Raw genomic sequence first — 16,898 nt, 5'->3', positions numbered from 1 at the left:
GGAAGAGGTACAGTCGACGTTTCAGGCCGAGACCCTTCATCAGGACTAACTGAAGGAAGAGTTAGTAAGAGATTTGAAAGTGGGAAAGTGGGAGGGGGAGGGGGAGATCCAAAATGATAGGAGAAGACAGGAGGGGGAGGGATGGAGCCAAGAGCTGGACAGGTGATTGGCGAAGGGGATATGAGAGGATCATGGGACAGGAGGCACGGGAAGAAAGACAAGTGGGAGGGAACCCAGAGGATGGGCAAGGGGTATAGTCAGAGAGTGAGAGAAAGAATGTCTGTATAAAAATAAATAACGGATGGGGTACGAGGGGGAGGTGGGGCATTAGCCGAAGTTAGAGAAGTCAATGTTCATGCCATCAGGTTGGAGGCTACCCAGATGGAATATAAGGTGTTGTTCCTCCAACCTGAGTGTGGCTTCATCTTTACAGTAGAGGAGGCCGTGGATAGACATGTCAGAATGGGAATGGGATGTGGAATTAAAATGTGTGGCCATTGGGAGATCCTGCTTTCTCTGGCGGACAGAACGTAGGTGTTCAGCAAAGTGGTCTCCCAGTCTGCGTTGGGTCTCACCAATATATAGAAGGCCACATCGGGAGCACCGGACGCAGTATATCACCCCAGCCGACTCACAGGTGAAGTGTCGCCTCACCTGGAAGGACTGTACATATTAAGAGTTTTGTGAAAAACGGTGTAAAACTTTGTTATTTTTATGTGTAGGTGCTGGCACAAAGTAATCAAGTGAGGAAAGAAGCTGAAGGTTCAGGTCCACTCACTGAACTCGAATACTGGAAATGCACATCAGCTCAATTCAATTCCATCATAGAAGAACTTAAAGGACAACATTGCAAGGCAGTAATCAATGTGTTAAATATAAGTCAATCAAAACTGATAAAGGTAAAGTTATCAAGTAAACAGCTATAAGCATCCTTGGTATTATAAAATGCATTTTATCTAATTTTCAGCAGAATAGTTTCCAGTTGTTTTCATGGTTATTTTACATTTAATGCCTGCACTGATATATTCAGGTTCAATAAAATCAGTCATATCTTTATCCAAATCCAATTAATCATATCAATTATAGCTCATTAGTCAGTGGGAGTACATTTGCATGACAGAGCAATTGGATACAACAAACAGCTAATTAAAATTATCGTGCAAGCAGGTCAATGACAAATCAAGAAGATCATCTGTTATTTATTCAGAAGGAAGTAGCAGATTGCAAATATGTTGGGATTAATGAAAAGATGAAGGCAAATTTGTGGCTATGAAGCAGCGAGGTCATAACACAAAGAATAGCGTTAGGGAATAGAATATTGGAGAGGGATAAAAGGGGGTTGACATTATGCACTTTCACATTAGACCATTGAGCTGGAGGCTTCTGAATTTTTACAAGTAACACATGAAGGACCAAATTTACATTTAGGCTGCTAATATAAGAATGACTCTGGCTCATGTATTCTGATGCAAGGACAACTTATACCTTAACAGTTTGTTATTTTCACAGCTATCTTCCTTGTAGCAGTAAAATGCTCAAGGCAGTTTTCAACAATGTGCTGGAGGAATTCTGAGTCAAGCAGCATCTGTGGAGGTGGGGATGAGGAATTGTTGATGTTTCAGCTCTAAATCTTGCATCAGGACTGTCACGGATTCCTGTCACAGTATGTTGATAGGCCGACTAGGGGGAATGCCATACTAGATCTAGTATTAGGTAATGAACTGGGTCAGGTCACAGATTTCTCAGTGGGTGAGCATCTGGGGGACAGTGACCACCGCTCCCTGGCCTTTAGCGTTATCATGGAAAAGGGTAGAATCAGAGAGGACAGGAAAATTTTTAATTGGGGAAGGGCAAATTATGAGGCTATAAGGCTAGAACTTGTGGGTGTGAATTGGGATGATGTTTTTGCAGGGAAATGTACTATGGACATGTGGTCGATGTTTAGGGATCTCTTGCAGGATGTTGGGGATAAATTTGTCTCGGTGAGGAAGATAAAGAATGGTAGGATGAAGGAACCATGGGTGACAAGTGAGGTGGAAAAGCTAGTCAGGTGGAAGAAGGCAGCATACATGAGGTTTCAGAAGCAAGGATCAGATGGGTCTATTGAGGAATATAGGGTAGCAAGAAAGGAGCTTAAGAAGGGGCTGAGAGGAGCAAGAAGAGGGCATGAGAAGGCCTTGGTGAGTAGGGTAAAGGAAAACCCCAAGGCATTCTTCAATTATGTGAAGAACAAAAGGATGACAGGAGTGAAGGTAGGACCGATTAGAGATAAAGGTGGGAAGATGTGCCTGGAGACTGTGGAAGTGAGCGAGGTCCTCAATGAATACTTCTCTTCAGTATTCACGAATGAGAGGGAACTTGATGATGGTGAGGACAATATGAGTGAGGTTGATGTTCTGGAGCATGTTGATATTAAGGGAGAGGAGATGTTGGAGTTGTTAAAATACATTAGGATGGATAAGTCCCCGGGGACTGACGGAATATTCCCCAGGCTGCTCCACAAGGTGAGGGAACAGATTGCTGAGCCTCTGGCTAGGATCTTTATGTCCTCGTTGTCCACGGAAATGGTACTGGAGGATTGGAGGGAGGTGAATGTTGTCCTCTTGTTCAAAAAGGGTAGTAGGGACAGTCCGGGTAATTATAGACCAGTGAGCCTTGCGGCTGTGGTGGGAAAGCTGTTGAAAAAGATTCTTAGAGATAGGATCTATGGGCATTTAGAGAATCATGGTCTGATCAGGAACAGTCAGCATGGCTTTGTGAAGGACAGATTGTGTCTAACAAGTCTGATAGGCTTCTTTGAGGAGGTGACCAGGCATATAGATGAGGGTAGTGCAGTGGATGTGATCTATATGGATTTTAGTAAGGCACTTGACAGGTTCCACATGGTAGGCTTATTCAGAAAGTCAGAAGGCATGGGATCCAGGGAAGTTTGGCCAGGTGGATTCAGAATTGGCTTGCCTGCAGAAGGCAGAGGGTCGTGGTGGAGGGAGTACATTCGGATTGGAGGGTTGTGACTAGTGGTGTACCACAAGGATCGGTTCTGGGACCTCTTACTTTTCGTGATTTTTATTAACGACCTGGATGTTGGGGTAAAAGAGTGGGTTGGCAAGTTTGTAGACGACACAAAGGTTGGTAGTGTTGTGGATAGTGTAGAGGATTGTCGAAGATTGCAGAGAGACATTGATAGAATGCAGAAATGGGCTGAGAAGTGGCAGATGGAGTTCAACCCGGAGAAGTGTGAGGTGGTACACTTTGGAAGGACAAACTCCAAGGCAGAGTACAAAGTAAATGGCAGGATACTTGGTAGTGTGGAGGAGCAGAGGGATCTGGGGGTACATGTCCACAGATCCCTGAAAGCTTCCTCACAGAAAGAGTAGTTAGCTTTCATAAGTCGAGGGATAGAGTTGAAGAGTCGCGAGGTAATGATGCAGCTCTATAAAACTCTGGTTAGGCCACACTTGAAGTACTGTGTCCAGTTCTGGTTGCCTCACTATAGGAAGGATGTGGAAGCATTGGAAAGGGTACAGAGGAGATTTACCAGGATGCTGCCTGGTTTAGAGAGTATGGATGATGATCAGAGATTAAGGGAGCTAGGGCTTTACTCTTTGGAGAGAAGGAGGATGAGAGGAGACATGATAGAGGTATACAAGATATTAGGAGGAATAGACAGAGTGGACAGCCAGCGCCTCTTCCGCAGGGCATCACTGCTCAATACAAGAGGACATGGCTTTAAGGTAAGGGGTGGGAAGTTCAAGTGGGATATTAGAGGAAGGTTTTTTACTCGGAGAGTGGTTGGTGCATGGGATGCACTGCCTGAGTCAGTGGTGCAGGCAGATACGTTAGTGAAATTTAAGAGACTACTAGACAGGTATATGGAGGAATTTAAGGTGGGAGGTTATATGGGAGGCAGGGTTTGAGGGTCGGCACAACATTGTGGGCTGAAAGGCCTGTACTGTGCTGCACTATTCTATTCTATTCTCAGGACTGAGTTGAGAGAGAAGGGCAGTATAAAGAGGAGACAGGAATTGGTGAGATAGGAGCCTGAGGTGATTGAAGAAGGATATTGGACAGATTGAGCCTCCTAGAGGAGGAGGAGTGATGGAGATAGAAGACAGGAGCAAATGGATGATCAATAGAGAAAAGGGGCAGATAGAGCTAGATGGTGCTGGAGAGGGATGGGAGAGTGAAAGTGGAGACAACTAGGAGGGCATTAAGCAGGAATGCAAAGGCTACCAGTGCTGGAAGTAAAGAAAGTGATAATGGGAACTGTAAGGAGAGATGAAGGGCAGATGCAATCACAACTGGATAATAGAGTAGGGAGGTGGTGGGTGAAATCTGTGGCTGGTGGGTGGATGGAACCAAGAGAGGGAAGGGATTGAAAAGGGAACAATGGTGGGGTGGGTGATTGGAGATAGATTGTAAGGCGAGGAGGGCAAAAGGTTCCAGAAGTAAGGAGTCAAAGTTCAGAGTATATTTATAATTAGAGAATGTAGACTATATAAAACTTTGAGATTTGTCTCCTTACAAGCAGCCACAAAACAAAAGAAACTCAATGCAATCGAACCCCTTTTTTTTAAAAAAAGACTGTCGTATACCCAATGTGTAGAAAACGAAAACAAATCATTCAGGGTTACCTGAAGTTGGAAAATTCAACATTCTTAATGTTGAGTTAATCATTGGGTTGTACAATACAACAGGGGTTGAGTGGCTACTGTTGTTCCAATTATGTTATATCCCGACTTAAGACTATGAAAGTTTGCAAATTTCCAAAAGTCCAAGAATTCTTTGCAGGAAAACATAAAATATAGAGGTGCACAGACTTCTTGATATTCCAAGTGGAAAAATACACTGAAGACATAAGATACTGCAGATGCTCAAATCTGGAGCAATAATCTGCTGGAGAATCTCAGCAAGTTAAACAGCATGTGCTTGTAGAAAGGAATTGTTGGTTGAAAACCTTGCATCAGCATTGAAAGTGAAGAGGGAAAATACCCAAAATAAAGGGAGGTGGAGTGGTGAGACAGGGGTCAGTTATCTATCTGGCTGAACTTGATCTTAACTGGAACAATTTCTCCTTTGATTCCTCTCACTTACGACAAATGAAAGGTGTAGCCATAAGCCGAGCTATGCCTGCCTTTTGGTTAGGTACATGGAGCTGTTCCTATTCCAAACCTTCACTGGTACCACTCATCAATGACTGCTTTCAGCATGCTTCCTGCACCCGTGTGGAACTCCTCAATTTTGTCAGTTTCATTAACTTCCATGCTGCTCTCAAATTCACTTGGACCATTTCCAAACAATGCCCTCCCTTTTCTAGATTTCAACACGTTTTAGCTTTACTAAATTTCAACACAAGAGGTTCAACACTTGTTCATATATGTTTCCTCCTTACTACCATCCAGGGACTGAAATAGCCCTTTCAGATGAGGCAATGATTCATAGGCACCCCCTCCAACCTCATCTGCTACATTCAGTGCACCCGATTTGGCTTCCACCAAGCACAGACCAAGTAACTAATTTGAAAAGTACTTTCACTCTATCCATAATGGCCATCTCAAGCTTTCAACTGCATGCTGTTTCAGTTCCCCTTCCTATTCCCATAGCAGCAGACTATCTTCAGCCTTCTCCACTTTCAAGGTGAGTTCTGACACAAACCTAAGGAACATCGAGGTGGTTGTGGTAATGGGTATTTGATTTTGGTATATATGCCTGAGAGTATGAGATAGAAGGAGGTTGATGAAAGTATCACTTCAGTTTTATTTTGAACACAAGAAAGTAATTGGAACACAGTAAGCCACTCAGCCCCTCAAGCCTGCTCTGCCATTCAAAATTGTCATAAAGAACTACCCTAGACTTCATCTCTCCTCTGTTTCTGTTCCCCATAGTCCCCAATTGCTTGATATTCAAAATCTTACATATTATTTGCTTTCTCCAGGAACTAAAATGAGCACTGTGGTTTTTATGACTGCTGTTTCTGCAATGGATTTTCCTTGGGCTTCAGCTCTTTATTGTGTTGAGAAACTTGTGTCATATCGTAAACATGAGACACGAGGGGGAGGGGCAATGAAGGAGGATAGCTAGAAGTTGAAAGGTGAAGCCAGGTGGGTAGGGAAGTTAAAGGGCTGGAGAAGAAGGAACCTGATGGGAGAGTGGACCATAGGAGAAAGGAAGGAGGAGATCATAGGCAGGTGAGACGAGGAAAGAGGTCAGAGTGGGGAACAGGGGAAGAGACACCACAAACACGAGAAATTCTGCTGCTGCTGGAAATCCAAACAATGCACAAAATGCTGGAGGAACTCAGCAGGCCAGACAGAATCTATGGAAAGGCATAAATAGTCAACCTTCAAGGTTGAGATCCTTATGAAGGGTTTCAGCCCAAACCATTGACTGTTTACTCTTTTCCATAGATGCTGCCTAGCCTGCTGAGTTCCTCCAGAATTTTGTGTGTGCTGCAATTAAGAAGTGGGGAGGGGGGAGATTTTTTTGACTGGAAAGAGAAACCAATATTCATGCCATCAGGTTGGAGGCTACCCAGATGGAATACAAGGTGTTGCTCCTTCACCATGAGGGTGGCCTCATCCTGGCACAAGGGGAGGCCATGAATGGAATTGTTGGAATGGGAATGGTAATCTGAATTAAAATGTTTGGCCAATGGGAAGTTCAGCTTTTGGTGGATGGAGTAGAGGTGCTGGATGAAGTGATCCCCCAATTTACAATTGGTCTCACCAGTGTAGAGGAGGCAGCATCGGGAGCACCTGACACAATAGATCACTCTAACAGATTCACAGATGAAGTGTTGCCTCATCTTCTTGGGGCTCTGAATGGAGATGAGGGAGGAGGTAAGTGGGCAGGTGTAGCACTTTGACCACTTGCAGGGTTAAGTGCTGGGAGGGAGATTAGTGTAGAAGGACAAATGGACAAGAAAATAGCAGAGGGAGCGATCCCTGAAGAAAGTGGGGATATTATGTTATATTATACACAACTTCAAACACAACTGAATTTACGAAGGAAAGCCGGATGCTGACACTGATATAAGCCAATTAAATAATCTATTAAATAAATAGTTACAGTAGTACTGCTATATAATGTTCTTGAGATAACGATTTTATCTAAGATTTTTAAGGTCAATTGTTGTACCAAGGCAAACTAATTGTGAACTGTGACAAAAAGAATGAATTATCGATGAACCAAACAGTGGTTTGGGCAATAGTTGTAAGAAGTCCATTAATGAAGAAAACCACTTAGTCGATTTAAAAACTTTTAGAATTATGAACATCCAAAGATTGTATTGGGAGGTGAAACAAAGCAATTGGATTACTGTGACATTGATCATTAAAATTAGCATGTAAGGAGTAAATTGATGTACAGTGAAAACCTGTCTTGAACACTATTAGTACAGATCAATTCATTACAACAGTACATTGAAGTAGTACAAGGCAAACCAATAAAGAATGTAGATAAAATGTTGCTGTTAATGGAGAAAGTGCGGTGCAGATAGACAATAAGTTGCAAGGCCATAACAGGGTAGATTGTGAGGTCAGAAGTCTATCTTACTGTATTTGGGAACTGTTTGATGGTCTTCGAATGGGGTTAGAACCTGTCTTAAGCAATGTGGTACATGCTTACAGGTTTTTCTATCTTCTGCCCATTGAAGGGGGGTGGTGGGAGAAGATTGACTGTCCGGACTGGGTGGGTCTTTGATTATGCTACTTGCAGTGAGAAGACTTCAGCATTGTTGAGGTAAACAGGAGCATGTGCACCCGATCCCTTCCTGATGTAATTGCCCAGCTCTTCTGTTTTCCTGACATTGAGGGGAATGTGTCATGTCTGATAATATGCCAGACGTTGTCAGGTAGACAAGGTAATTGCACTAAGATTGTAAAAACGTGAGGATGAATTAACTTTCCTAAACTGGAAAATTAGAAGCAAGTTGTTTCATTATAGTTTGCCTAAGAGAGTATTTTATTCCAGTTATCTTGTCTTTTCCTGGACTTGTCTGCGAATATAAATGAGATGTACTTGTTTAAGACCTTACCCATTTCCTGTGGTTCCAAATTTAGATTACTTTGTTAATCCTATAACCTTCTCATAGATCAATGTGGCAGTCTATGTGTTAGGAAAGTGGGTGAGATTTTAAATGAATACTTTTTGTCAGTATTTACCTTGGAGAAGGACATAGAATCTAGAGAGTTAAGGGGAGGGAACAGTCCTGAAACACATTAAGGTAGATAAATTCCCAGGCTCTGACCAGGTCTATCCGAGGCTGTTATGCCAGAATGCTGAGATCCTGGCAGAGATCTTTATAACTTTGTTAGCCATGGGTAAGGTACCAGAAGAGTGGAGAATAGCCAATGGAGGTAAGATTTAGCATACATAGGCATTAATATGGTAGGCCATAAAGGCTGTTTCAACGTTGTGTAACACTCTGAAGATCATCTGATCAAATTAAAATGCAGATAATGTGTCAGTAGGGTCTAAACATTGACTTCTGCATCCTGGAAGTATCCTAAAATACATGATTTAGAGTTATTTCTAGAGAAATCCCCCATTGTCACTAGCTCGAGTAAGAAATGTATTGGGAGGGGAGGCGTGGGGTGGAAAGTGTCTGTCTGCCTGGAGGTGGTTAAGTAGGGAATGGTCAATAATAAAGAGAAAGTACAATTCTACAACAAGTGTCTGTCCTCTGATCATTTCTCATTCTCCTTTCTCTTCTTATTCTCTCCCCAGATTTCTTAAAAAGACTATTAACTCTGTCAGTCTTATTCCAGAAATGCTCAGTCATAATTATAGAACATTTGAGTGTTGGACTCTGGATCCACTTTTGCCTCTTTCTTCTGGTCCTATTCTATTCTTTTCTTTACTGTATTTCTATAAAAATACAATTTTTGATAATACTTTCTGAATGTAAGTATGATATTTGATACACACGCCTCCTCTCTGTGACTTTTTCTTCCTCTTGACTGATTTCTAAAGTTTTCCAAGTCCTCATTCTCTCATTCTCCCACCATTGTCATAGAACGTGGAAACAGGCCATTTGGTCCAACTGGTCTACGTCAACAAAGATGACATCTAAACTCATCCCGTGTGCCCACATTTAACCCATATCCCACTAAATGTTTGCTATCTATCTGCCCGTGCAAATGGCTTTGAAAGCCTTCTATTGCATCTGCCTCAATCACCATATTTTCATATTTCCCTGCATACATTCTCCCTATGCTTTCTTCTCACCTGGTTCTGGTCACCTCGCTACAGGAAGGATGTGGGTACTATAGAGAGAGTGCAGAGGAGAATTATGAGGATGTTGCCTGGATTGGAGGGCATTCCTTTTGAGAATAGGTTGGGTGCTCTTGGCCTTTTCTCCTTGGAGTGATGGAGGATGAGAGGTGACTTGATAGAGGTGTATAAAATGATGAGATGCATTGATCATGTGGATTAGCCAGAGGCTTTTTCCCAGGACTGAAATGGCTAACACGAGGGGGCATAGTTTTAAGGTGCTTGGAAGTAGGTATGGGGGGGGTGATGTCAGGGGTAAGTTTTTCACACAGAGTGGTGAGTCCGTGGAATGCACTGCCAGTGGTGATGGTGGAGGCAGGTATAATGGGGTCTTTTAAGAGACTGTTAGATAGGTACATGGGGCTTAGAAAGATAGAGGGCTATGCAGTAGTGTGATTCCAGGCAACCTCTAGAGTAGGTTACATGGTCTGGACAACAAATAAGTAGACAACCTTAGATATTGTTGAGGGGAATGACCTTCCAAGGGGAGCCACAGTAACTGGGTCTCTGGCACTGGTCTGGTTCTGTGGCTCAGAAGAGCAGAAAGGTAAAGGGGACCCTAGTGTTGATAGGAGATTTGTAGTCAGAGGAACAGAGATCAGATTCTGTGGGCATGATAGAGACATCTGGATGGTATGTTGCCTCCCTGGTGCCAGGGTCAAGGATGTCTCAGATCAGGTCCATGGCATTCTCTAGGGCGAGGGTGAACAGCCAGAAGTCTTTGTGCATATTGACATAGATATATGAGGTCAGGGGGTCTTGAAGAGAGATTTTAGGGAGCTAGGTAGAAAGCTGAAAGAAAGGACCACCAGGGTGGTAATCTCTGTATTGTTGCCTGTGTCAAGTGCCAGTGAGGGTAAGAATAGGATGACTTGGCAGGTGAATGCATGACTGAGGAACTGGTGCAGGTGGCAGGGGTTCAGATTTCTGGGTCATTGGGATGTCTTTTGGGGAAGGTATGACCTGTACAAAAGGGACAGGTTACACCTAAACCCAAGGGAGGGGTTTTAATATCCTTGCGGGAAGGTTTGCTAGAGTTTTTCAGGAGGGTTTAAGCTAATTTGGCAGGGGAGGTGGGAACCAGAATGATAAGGCTGAGGATGAGGTAGTTGGTTTATAAACAGAGGCAATTTGTAGTGAGACTCCTCGCAAGGAGAGGCTGATGATAAGGGAAAAAAATTGCAGGCAACAGGATGCTTTAATATAAAAGGCACACAAAATCAAAGGGTGGATAAAGGACTGAAGGTGTTATATTTGAGTGCACGCAGTATACAGAATAAGGTAGATGAACTTTAGCACAGTTACAGATTGGCATGTAATATGTTGTAATCATCACTGAATTATGGCTGAATGATTATGGCTGATTGTGGATACACATTGTATCAAAAAGGCAGGAAGGTAGAGGGGTTGGCATGTCTTTGTTGGTAAAAAATGAAGTCACCTTGTTAAAAAGAAGGCAATGTTACAATAGTCATGGGGGGATTTCAACATGCAGGTAGATTGGGAAAATCAGGTTGGTGCTGGATCCCAAGAGGCGGAATTTCTAGAATGCCCATGAAATGGCTTTTTAGAGCAGTTCATGGTTGAGCCCACTAGGGGATCAGCTATTTTGGATTGGGTGTTGTGCAACGAACCGGAATTGATTACCGACCTTAAGGTAGAAGAACCCTTGGGGTCAGTGATCATAATGTGATCGAATTCACCCTGAAATATGAGAAGAAGCTAAAGTCAGATGTATCAGTGTTTCCATATCCTTAAAGGGAATTACAGAGGCATGAGAGAGGAGTTGGCCAAAATTGATTGGAAAAGAATACTGGCAGGGAGAAGGCAGAGCAGCAATGGTGAAATTTCTGGAAGCAATTTGGAAGGCGCAAGGTATATACATCCCAAAGAGGAAGAAGTATTCAAAAAGTGAGATGATACAGCCATAGCTAACAAGAGAAGTCTATGCCAACGTAAACGCCAGAGAGAGCATATAATAGAACAAAAGTTAGTGGGAAGTTAGAGGATTGGGAAGCTGTTAGAAACCAAAAGAAGGCAACTTGGGGGGAAAGGCATTAAGAACGAAAAGATGGAATATGAAAGTAAGCTAGCCAATAACATTGAAGAGCATACCAATAGTTTCTTCAGATATATAGTGTAAAATAGGTGAGAGTAGATATCAGACCACTGGAAAATGATGCTGGAGAGGTAGTAATGGAGGACAAGGAAATGGTGGATGAACTGAATAACTATTTGCATCAGTCTTCACTGTGGAAGACACTAGCAGTATGATGGAAGTTCCAGAGTGTCAGGGGTCAGAAGTGTGTGAAGTTGCTATTACCAGGAAGAAAGTTATTGGGAAACTGAAAAGTCTGAAGGTAGGTGAGTCACCTGGACTCGATGGTGTACACCCTAGGGTTCTGTAAGAGGTGGCTGAAGAGATTGTGAAGGCATTAGTAATGATCATTCAAGAATCACTAGATTCTGGAATGGTTCTGGAAGACTGGAAAATTGCAAAAGTCACGCCTCCCTTCAGGAAGGGAGAGGGGTCAAAGAAAGGAAATTATAGGCCAGTTAGTTTGATCTCAGTGGTTGGGAAGAGGTTGAAATAAATTGTTAAGGATGAGGTTTCGGGGTACTTGGAGGCACATGATAAAGTAGGCTTTTGTCAACATGGTTTCTTCAAGGGAAAATCTTGCCTGACTGATCTGTTGGATTTCTTTGAAGAAATAAGCAGGATAGATACTTTATTGATCACAATACCATTACAAATGCACAGATATAGAAATATGAGAAGAGAGTAAGAAAGTATAAAAAATAAGTTGCCTTAAAAATAAGACGTACAAGATTTGCAAGTCAAAGGAGCCTTGGTTGATGTGCACTTGGATTTTGACAAGGTGCCACACATGAGGCTACTTAACAAGTTAAGAGCCCATGGTGTTGCAGGAAAAATATCAGCATGGATAAAGCAGTGGCTGATTGCAGAAACAAAGAGTGGGAATAAAAGGAGCCTTTTCTGGTTGGTTGCTGGTGACTAGTGGTGATCCACAGGGGTCTGTGATGGGACTGCTTCTATGGCAATGACTTGGATGATGGAACTGATGGCTTTGTTGCAAAGTTTGTGCACGATACAAAGATGGTTGCAGGGGAAGGTAGTTTTGAGGAATTAGGGACGCTACAGAAGGGCAGACAGATTAAGAGCATTGGCAAAGAAGTGGCAGGTGGAATACAATGTCAGGACATGCACTTTGGTAGAAGATATAAAAAGGTAGACTATTTTCTAAATGGAGGAAAAAAATTAAGAAATCTGAGGTGCAAAGGGACTTGGGAGTCCTTGTGTAGGATTCCGTAAAGGTTAATTTGCATGTTGAGTCTGTGGTGTGGAAGGCAAATGCAATATTATCATACCTTTCAAGAGGACTAGAATATAAAAGCAAGGATGTAATATAAGCCTCATGGAGCATTGTGAGCAGTTTTGGCCCCTTATCTTAGAAAGGATGTGCTGACATTGGAGAGGGTTCAAAGGAGGTGAATGAAAATCATTCTAGGATTGTCATACGAAGAGCAGTTGATAGCTCTGGGCCTGCATTCAGAAGAATGAGGGGTGACCTAATTGAAACCTATTGAATGGTGAAAGGTCTTGGCAGAACAGATGTGGAGAGGATACTTCCTATGGTAGGAGAGTCTCGGACCAGAGGGAACAGCCTCAGAGTACAGGGATGTCCTTTTAGAAAGGAGATGAGAAGGAATTTCTTGAGCCAGAGAGTGGTAAATCTGTGGAATTCATTGCCACAGGCAGCTGTGGAGGCCAAGTTTTTGTGAATATTTAAGGCAAGGTCAATAGATTCTTAATTGGTCAAGGCATTAAGGGATATGGGGAGAAGGCAGGAAATTGGGGTGGAGTGGAATAATAGATCAGCCATGATGAAATGGTGGAAGAGACTTGTGGTCTTATGGCTCAGTTGTCAACACGAAGAGTAGCTGGAGAGTGATTAGAGTGCAAATGCATTCCTGCTCTGGGCCAGTTACCTTGGGCTTTGCTCCACCCCAGGTTCCCTGCTCCCTTCCATCTTCTGTGAGCTAACTTACCAGGGAAAGTAATGAAGCTACTTGATAATGAGCTGTGTGGTGGGATGAATGATATCAAGCAAGTGTTAGAAGTCAACATTGGACAACTGTACGTGCTTAGGAGTTACAGGCCGAAAAGATGATACGGAGAAAGTGACCATGCAAATTTAAAATGTGAAATATTTTCACTAAATGGACTGATTATAGTAATGATAAATTGCAATTAATGTTTAAATGACTCAGAAGCTTGAACACTTATGAATAAAGAGTGCTTTGTTTTTCTTTTTTTTAAAGATGTGGCAAGGGATTGATTCTGAAATCACCGATGCAGCTAATGCAGCAAAAGACAATGTGAAGTTTCTGCAGGCATTGGAGCAAGTCTGTCAGCCACTCTACAATTCTGATCCAGTAAGTTTTTATGACAACTTTTCATCTGGAGGATTTTTATTCTTTATGGCGAATTATGCTAGTGGAAGGTGAGGTCCTCTATAGCTGGTTTTTCAAAGTTACAATTTTGCATAATGCTAAGAAATTAGATCTGGTAGTACTGTTTATTTTTAACCTGACTAGACTGTCAAACCTCATGAGATTATAGTCTGAAGAGTCTCTGGAACTGATGGCTTATATTCATGAGTCTTAAAGGAAGGAAATTCCTCCCATCACCTCTATCTGCCAATCAACACCTCCTCAGCTGTTTTCGCTTGCTATTTGCCAGCCCTTGCCCTATCCTTCGCAGACCAGCGAGGATGAGGGCTGACAGACACGTTAACAAGTTATTGGTGGGTTGCGGCATTGGAGTTCCATATGGACATGAGACACCAGGGCTGGTGACCCCCGTGTACATGAGTCTGCAAGTCTAGAGTTCATGGTCATCATCCACGGTCCTTGTCACCATTGGCGAGTCCTGAGGTAGATACTGAACATCAAACCCTGAAGGTCAATTGGAATCCAGAAATCAAGGCCTGATGGCTGAAGCCTGGGTCTGCAAGTCCCAGTCTGCTGTGGTAGTTGAAAGCACAATGTCTGTAAGTCCGAGTTCTCTGGAGGCCTGGAGATGGCCTGTCTTGGGGTTAGAGGACTGTAAGTGTGTAAATGTGGGAGGGAGGTAAGGGGCTGCTTCTGCTGTTGTTGTTTTCCTGCTGTTTTGTTGTTGTTGCTGCTGCTTGTGTGTTCTATGAATGTGGTGGACATGCTGTGTTGACACTGGAATGTATGGCAACACTTGAGGGCTGCCCCCAACATGTCCTTGGAGTACACAAACGATACATTTCATTGTATGTTTCAATGTACGTGTGATAAATAAATGAATCTGAATCAGAATCTTCCCTCTGTTCTTTGAAGGGTCTCAACCTAATCTGTTGAGTGCCTATTTCTGTCCACAGATGTGCCTGACCCAATGACTTCTTTCAGCATCTTGTTCTCATTCTTAAAGGAAATGTGACAGAATTAGAGAATGCAAAGATTGTGATATTCCAAAAGTTTGTAAAATGTGTGCAAGATAGTTTTTTGCAGCAATACATAGAGGTCCCAACTAGAGAAGGGGCAGTGTTGGATCTCCTGTTAGGGAATGAGATAGGTCAGGTGACGGAGGTATGTGTTGGGGAGCACTTCGGGTCCAGTGATCACAATACCATTAGTTTCAATATAATTATGGAGAAGGATCGGACTGGATCCAGGGTTGAGATTTTTGATTGGAGAAAGGCTAACTTTGAGGAGATGCGAAAGGATTTAGAAGGAGTGGATTAGGACAATTTGTTTTATGGGAAGAATGTAATAGAGAAATGGAGGTCATTTAAATGTGAAATTTTGAGGGTACAGGATTTTTATGTTCCTGTTAGGTTGAAAGGAAAGGTTAAAAGTTTGAGAGAGCCATGGTTTTCAAGGGATATTGGAAACTTGGTTTGGAAAAAGAGAGGGATCTACAATAAATATAGGCAGCTTGGAGTTAATGAGGTGCTCGAGGAATATAAAGAATGTAAAAAGAATCTTAAGAAAGAAATTAGAAAAGCTAAAAGAAGATACGAGACTGCTTTGGCAAGTAAGGTGAAAATAAATTCAAAGGGTTTCTACAGTTATATTAATAGCAAAAGGATAGTGAGGGATAAGATTGGTCCCTTAGAGAATCAGAGTGGATGGCTATGTGCGGAGCCAAAAGAGTTGGGGGAGGTTTTGAACAATTTCTTTTCTTCGGTATTCACCAAGGAGAAGGATATTGAATTGTGTAAGGTAAAGGAAACAAGAAGGGTAGTTATGGAAAGTATGACGATTAAAGAAGAGGAAGTACTGACGCTTTTAAGAAATATAAAAGTGGATAACTCTCCAGGTCCAGACAAGATATTCCCTGGGACCTTGAGGGAAGTTAGTGTGGAAATAGCAGGGGCTCTGACAGAAATATTTCAAATGTCGTTAGAAACGGGGATGGTGCCGGAGGTTTGGTGTATTGCTCATGTGGTTCCATTATTTAAAAAGGGTTCTAAGAGTAAACCTAGCAATTATTGGCCTGTGAATTTGACGTCAGTGGTGGGTAAATTGATTGGAAGTATCCTTAGAGATGGTATATACAATTATCTGGATAGACCGGGTCTGATTAGGAACAGTGAACATGGATTTGTGTGTGGAAGGTCATTACTGAATTTTTTGATGAGGTTACTAAGAAAGTTGACGAGGGTAAAGCAGTGGATGTTGTCTATATGGACTTCAGTGAGGCCTTTGAGAAGGTTCCACATGGAAGGTTAGTTAGGAAGGTTCAATCATTAGGCATTAATATCAAAGTGGTAAATGGATTCAGCAGTGGCTGGATGGGAGACGCCAGAGAGTAGTGGTAGATAACTGTGTGTCAGATTGGAGGACGGTGTGTAGCGGTGTGCCTCAGGGATCTGTACTGGGTCCAATGTTGTTTGTCATATATATTAATGATCTGGATGATGGGGTGGTAAATTGGATTAGTAAGTATGCAGATGATACTAAGATAGGTGGCTTTTTGGATAATGAAGTAGGTTTTCAAAGCTTGCAGAGAGATTTAGGCCAGTTAGAAGAGTGGGCTGAAAGATGGCAGATGGAGTTTAATGCTGAAAAATCTGAGGTGCTACATTTTGGTAGGACTAATCAAAATAGGACATACATGGTAAATAGTAGGGCATTGAAGAATGCTGTAGAACAGAGGGATCTAGGAATAGTGGTGCATAGTTCCCTGAAGGTGGAATCTCACGTGGTTAGGGTAGTGAAGAAAGCTTTTGGTATGCTGGCCTTTATTAATCAGAGCATTGAGTATAGGAGTTAGGATGTAATGTTGACATCGTATAAGGCATTGGTGAGGCCAAATTTGGAGTATTGTGTACAGTTCTGGTCACCCAATTATAGGAAAGATGTCAATAAAATTGAGGGAGTACAGAGGAGATTTACTAAAATGTTGCCTGTGTTTCATCTCCTAAGTTACAGAGAAAGGTTGAACAAGTTGGGTCTTTATTCTTTGGAGCGTAGAAGGTTGAGGGGGGACTTGATAGAGGTGTTTAAAATTATGAGGGGGATAGATAGAGTTGACGTGGATAGGCTTTTTCCATTGAGAGTGGTGGAGA

At 42.5% G+C, this 16,898-nt stretch overlaps 1 protein-coding gene across 1 annotated transcript in view; it reads left to right on the top strand.

Moving 5' to 3' along the window:
• The window catches only part of LOC140210924 (dynein axonemal heavy chain 8-like), a 504,855-nt gene that overhangs the window by 54,140 nt on the left and 433,817 nt on the right, over positions 1–16,898 (top strand). Inside the window, exons 6-7 of the mRNA XM_072280194.1 lie at positions 723–899; positions 13,618–13,731. Coding sequence (XP_072136295.1) covers positions 723–899; positions 13,618–13,731 — 291 coding nt within the window. The remainder of the gene's footprint in view (positions 1–722; positions 900–13,617; positions 13,732–16,898) is intronic.

The sequence above is a fragment of the Mobula birostris genome, chromosome 2, assembly GCF_030028105.1.
Source record: "Mobula birostris isolate sMobBir1 chromosome 2, sMobBir1.hap1, whole genome shotgun sequence".
Classification (NCBI taxonomy): Eukaryota; Metazoa; Chordata; class Chondrichthyes; order Myliobatiformes; family Myliobatidae; genus Mobula; species Mobula birostris.
Note: the sequence above shows the minus strand (reverse complement) of the source record. Positions and strands in the feature narration are given on the sequence as shown.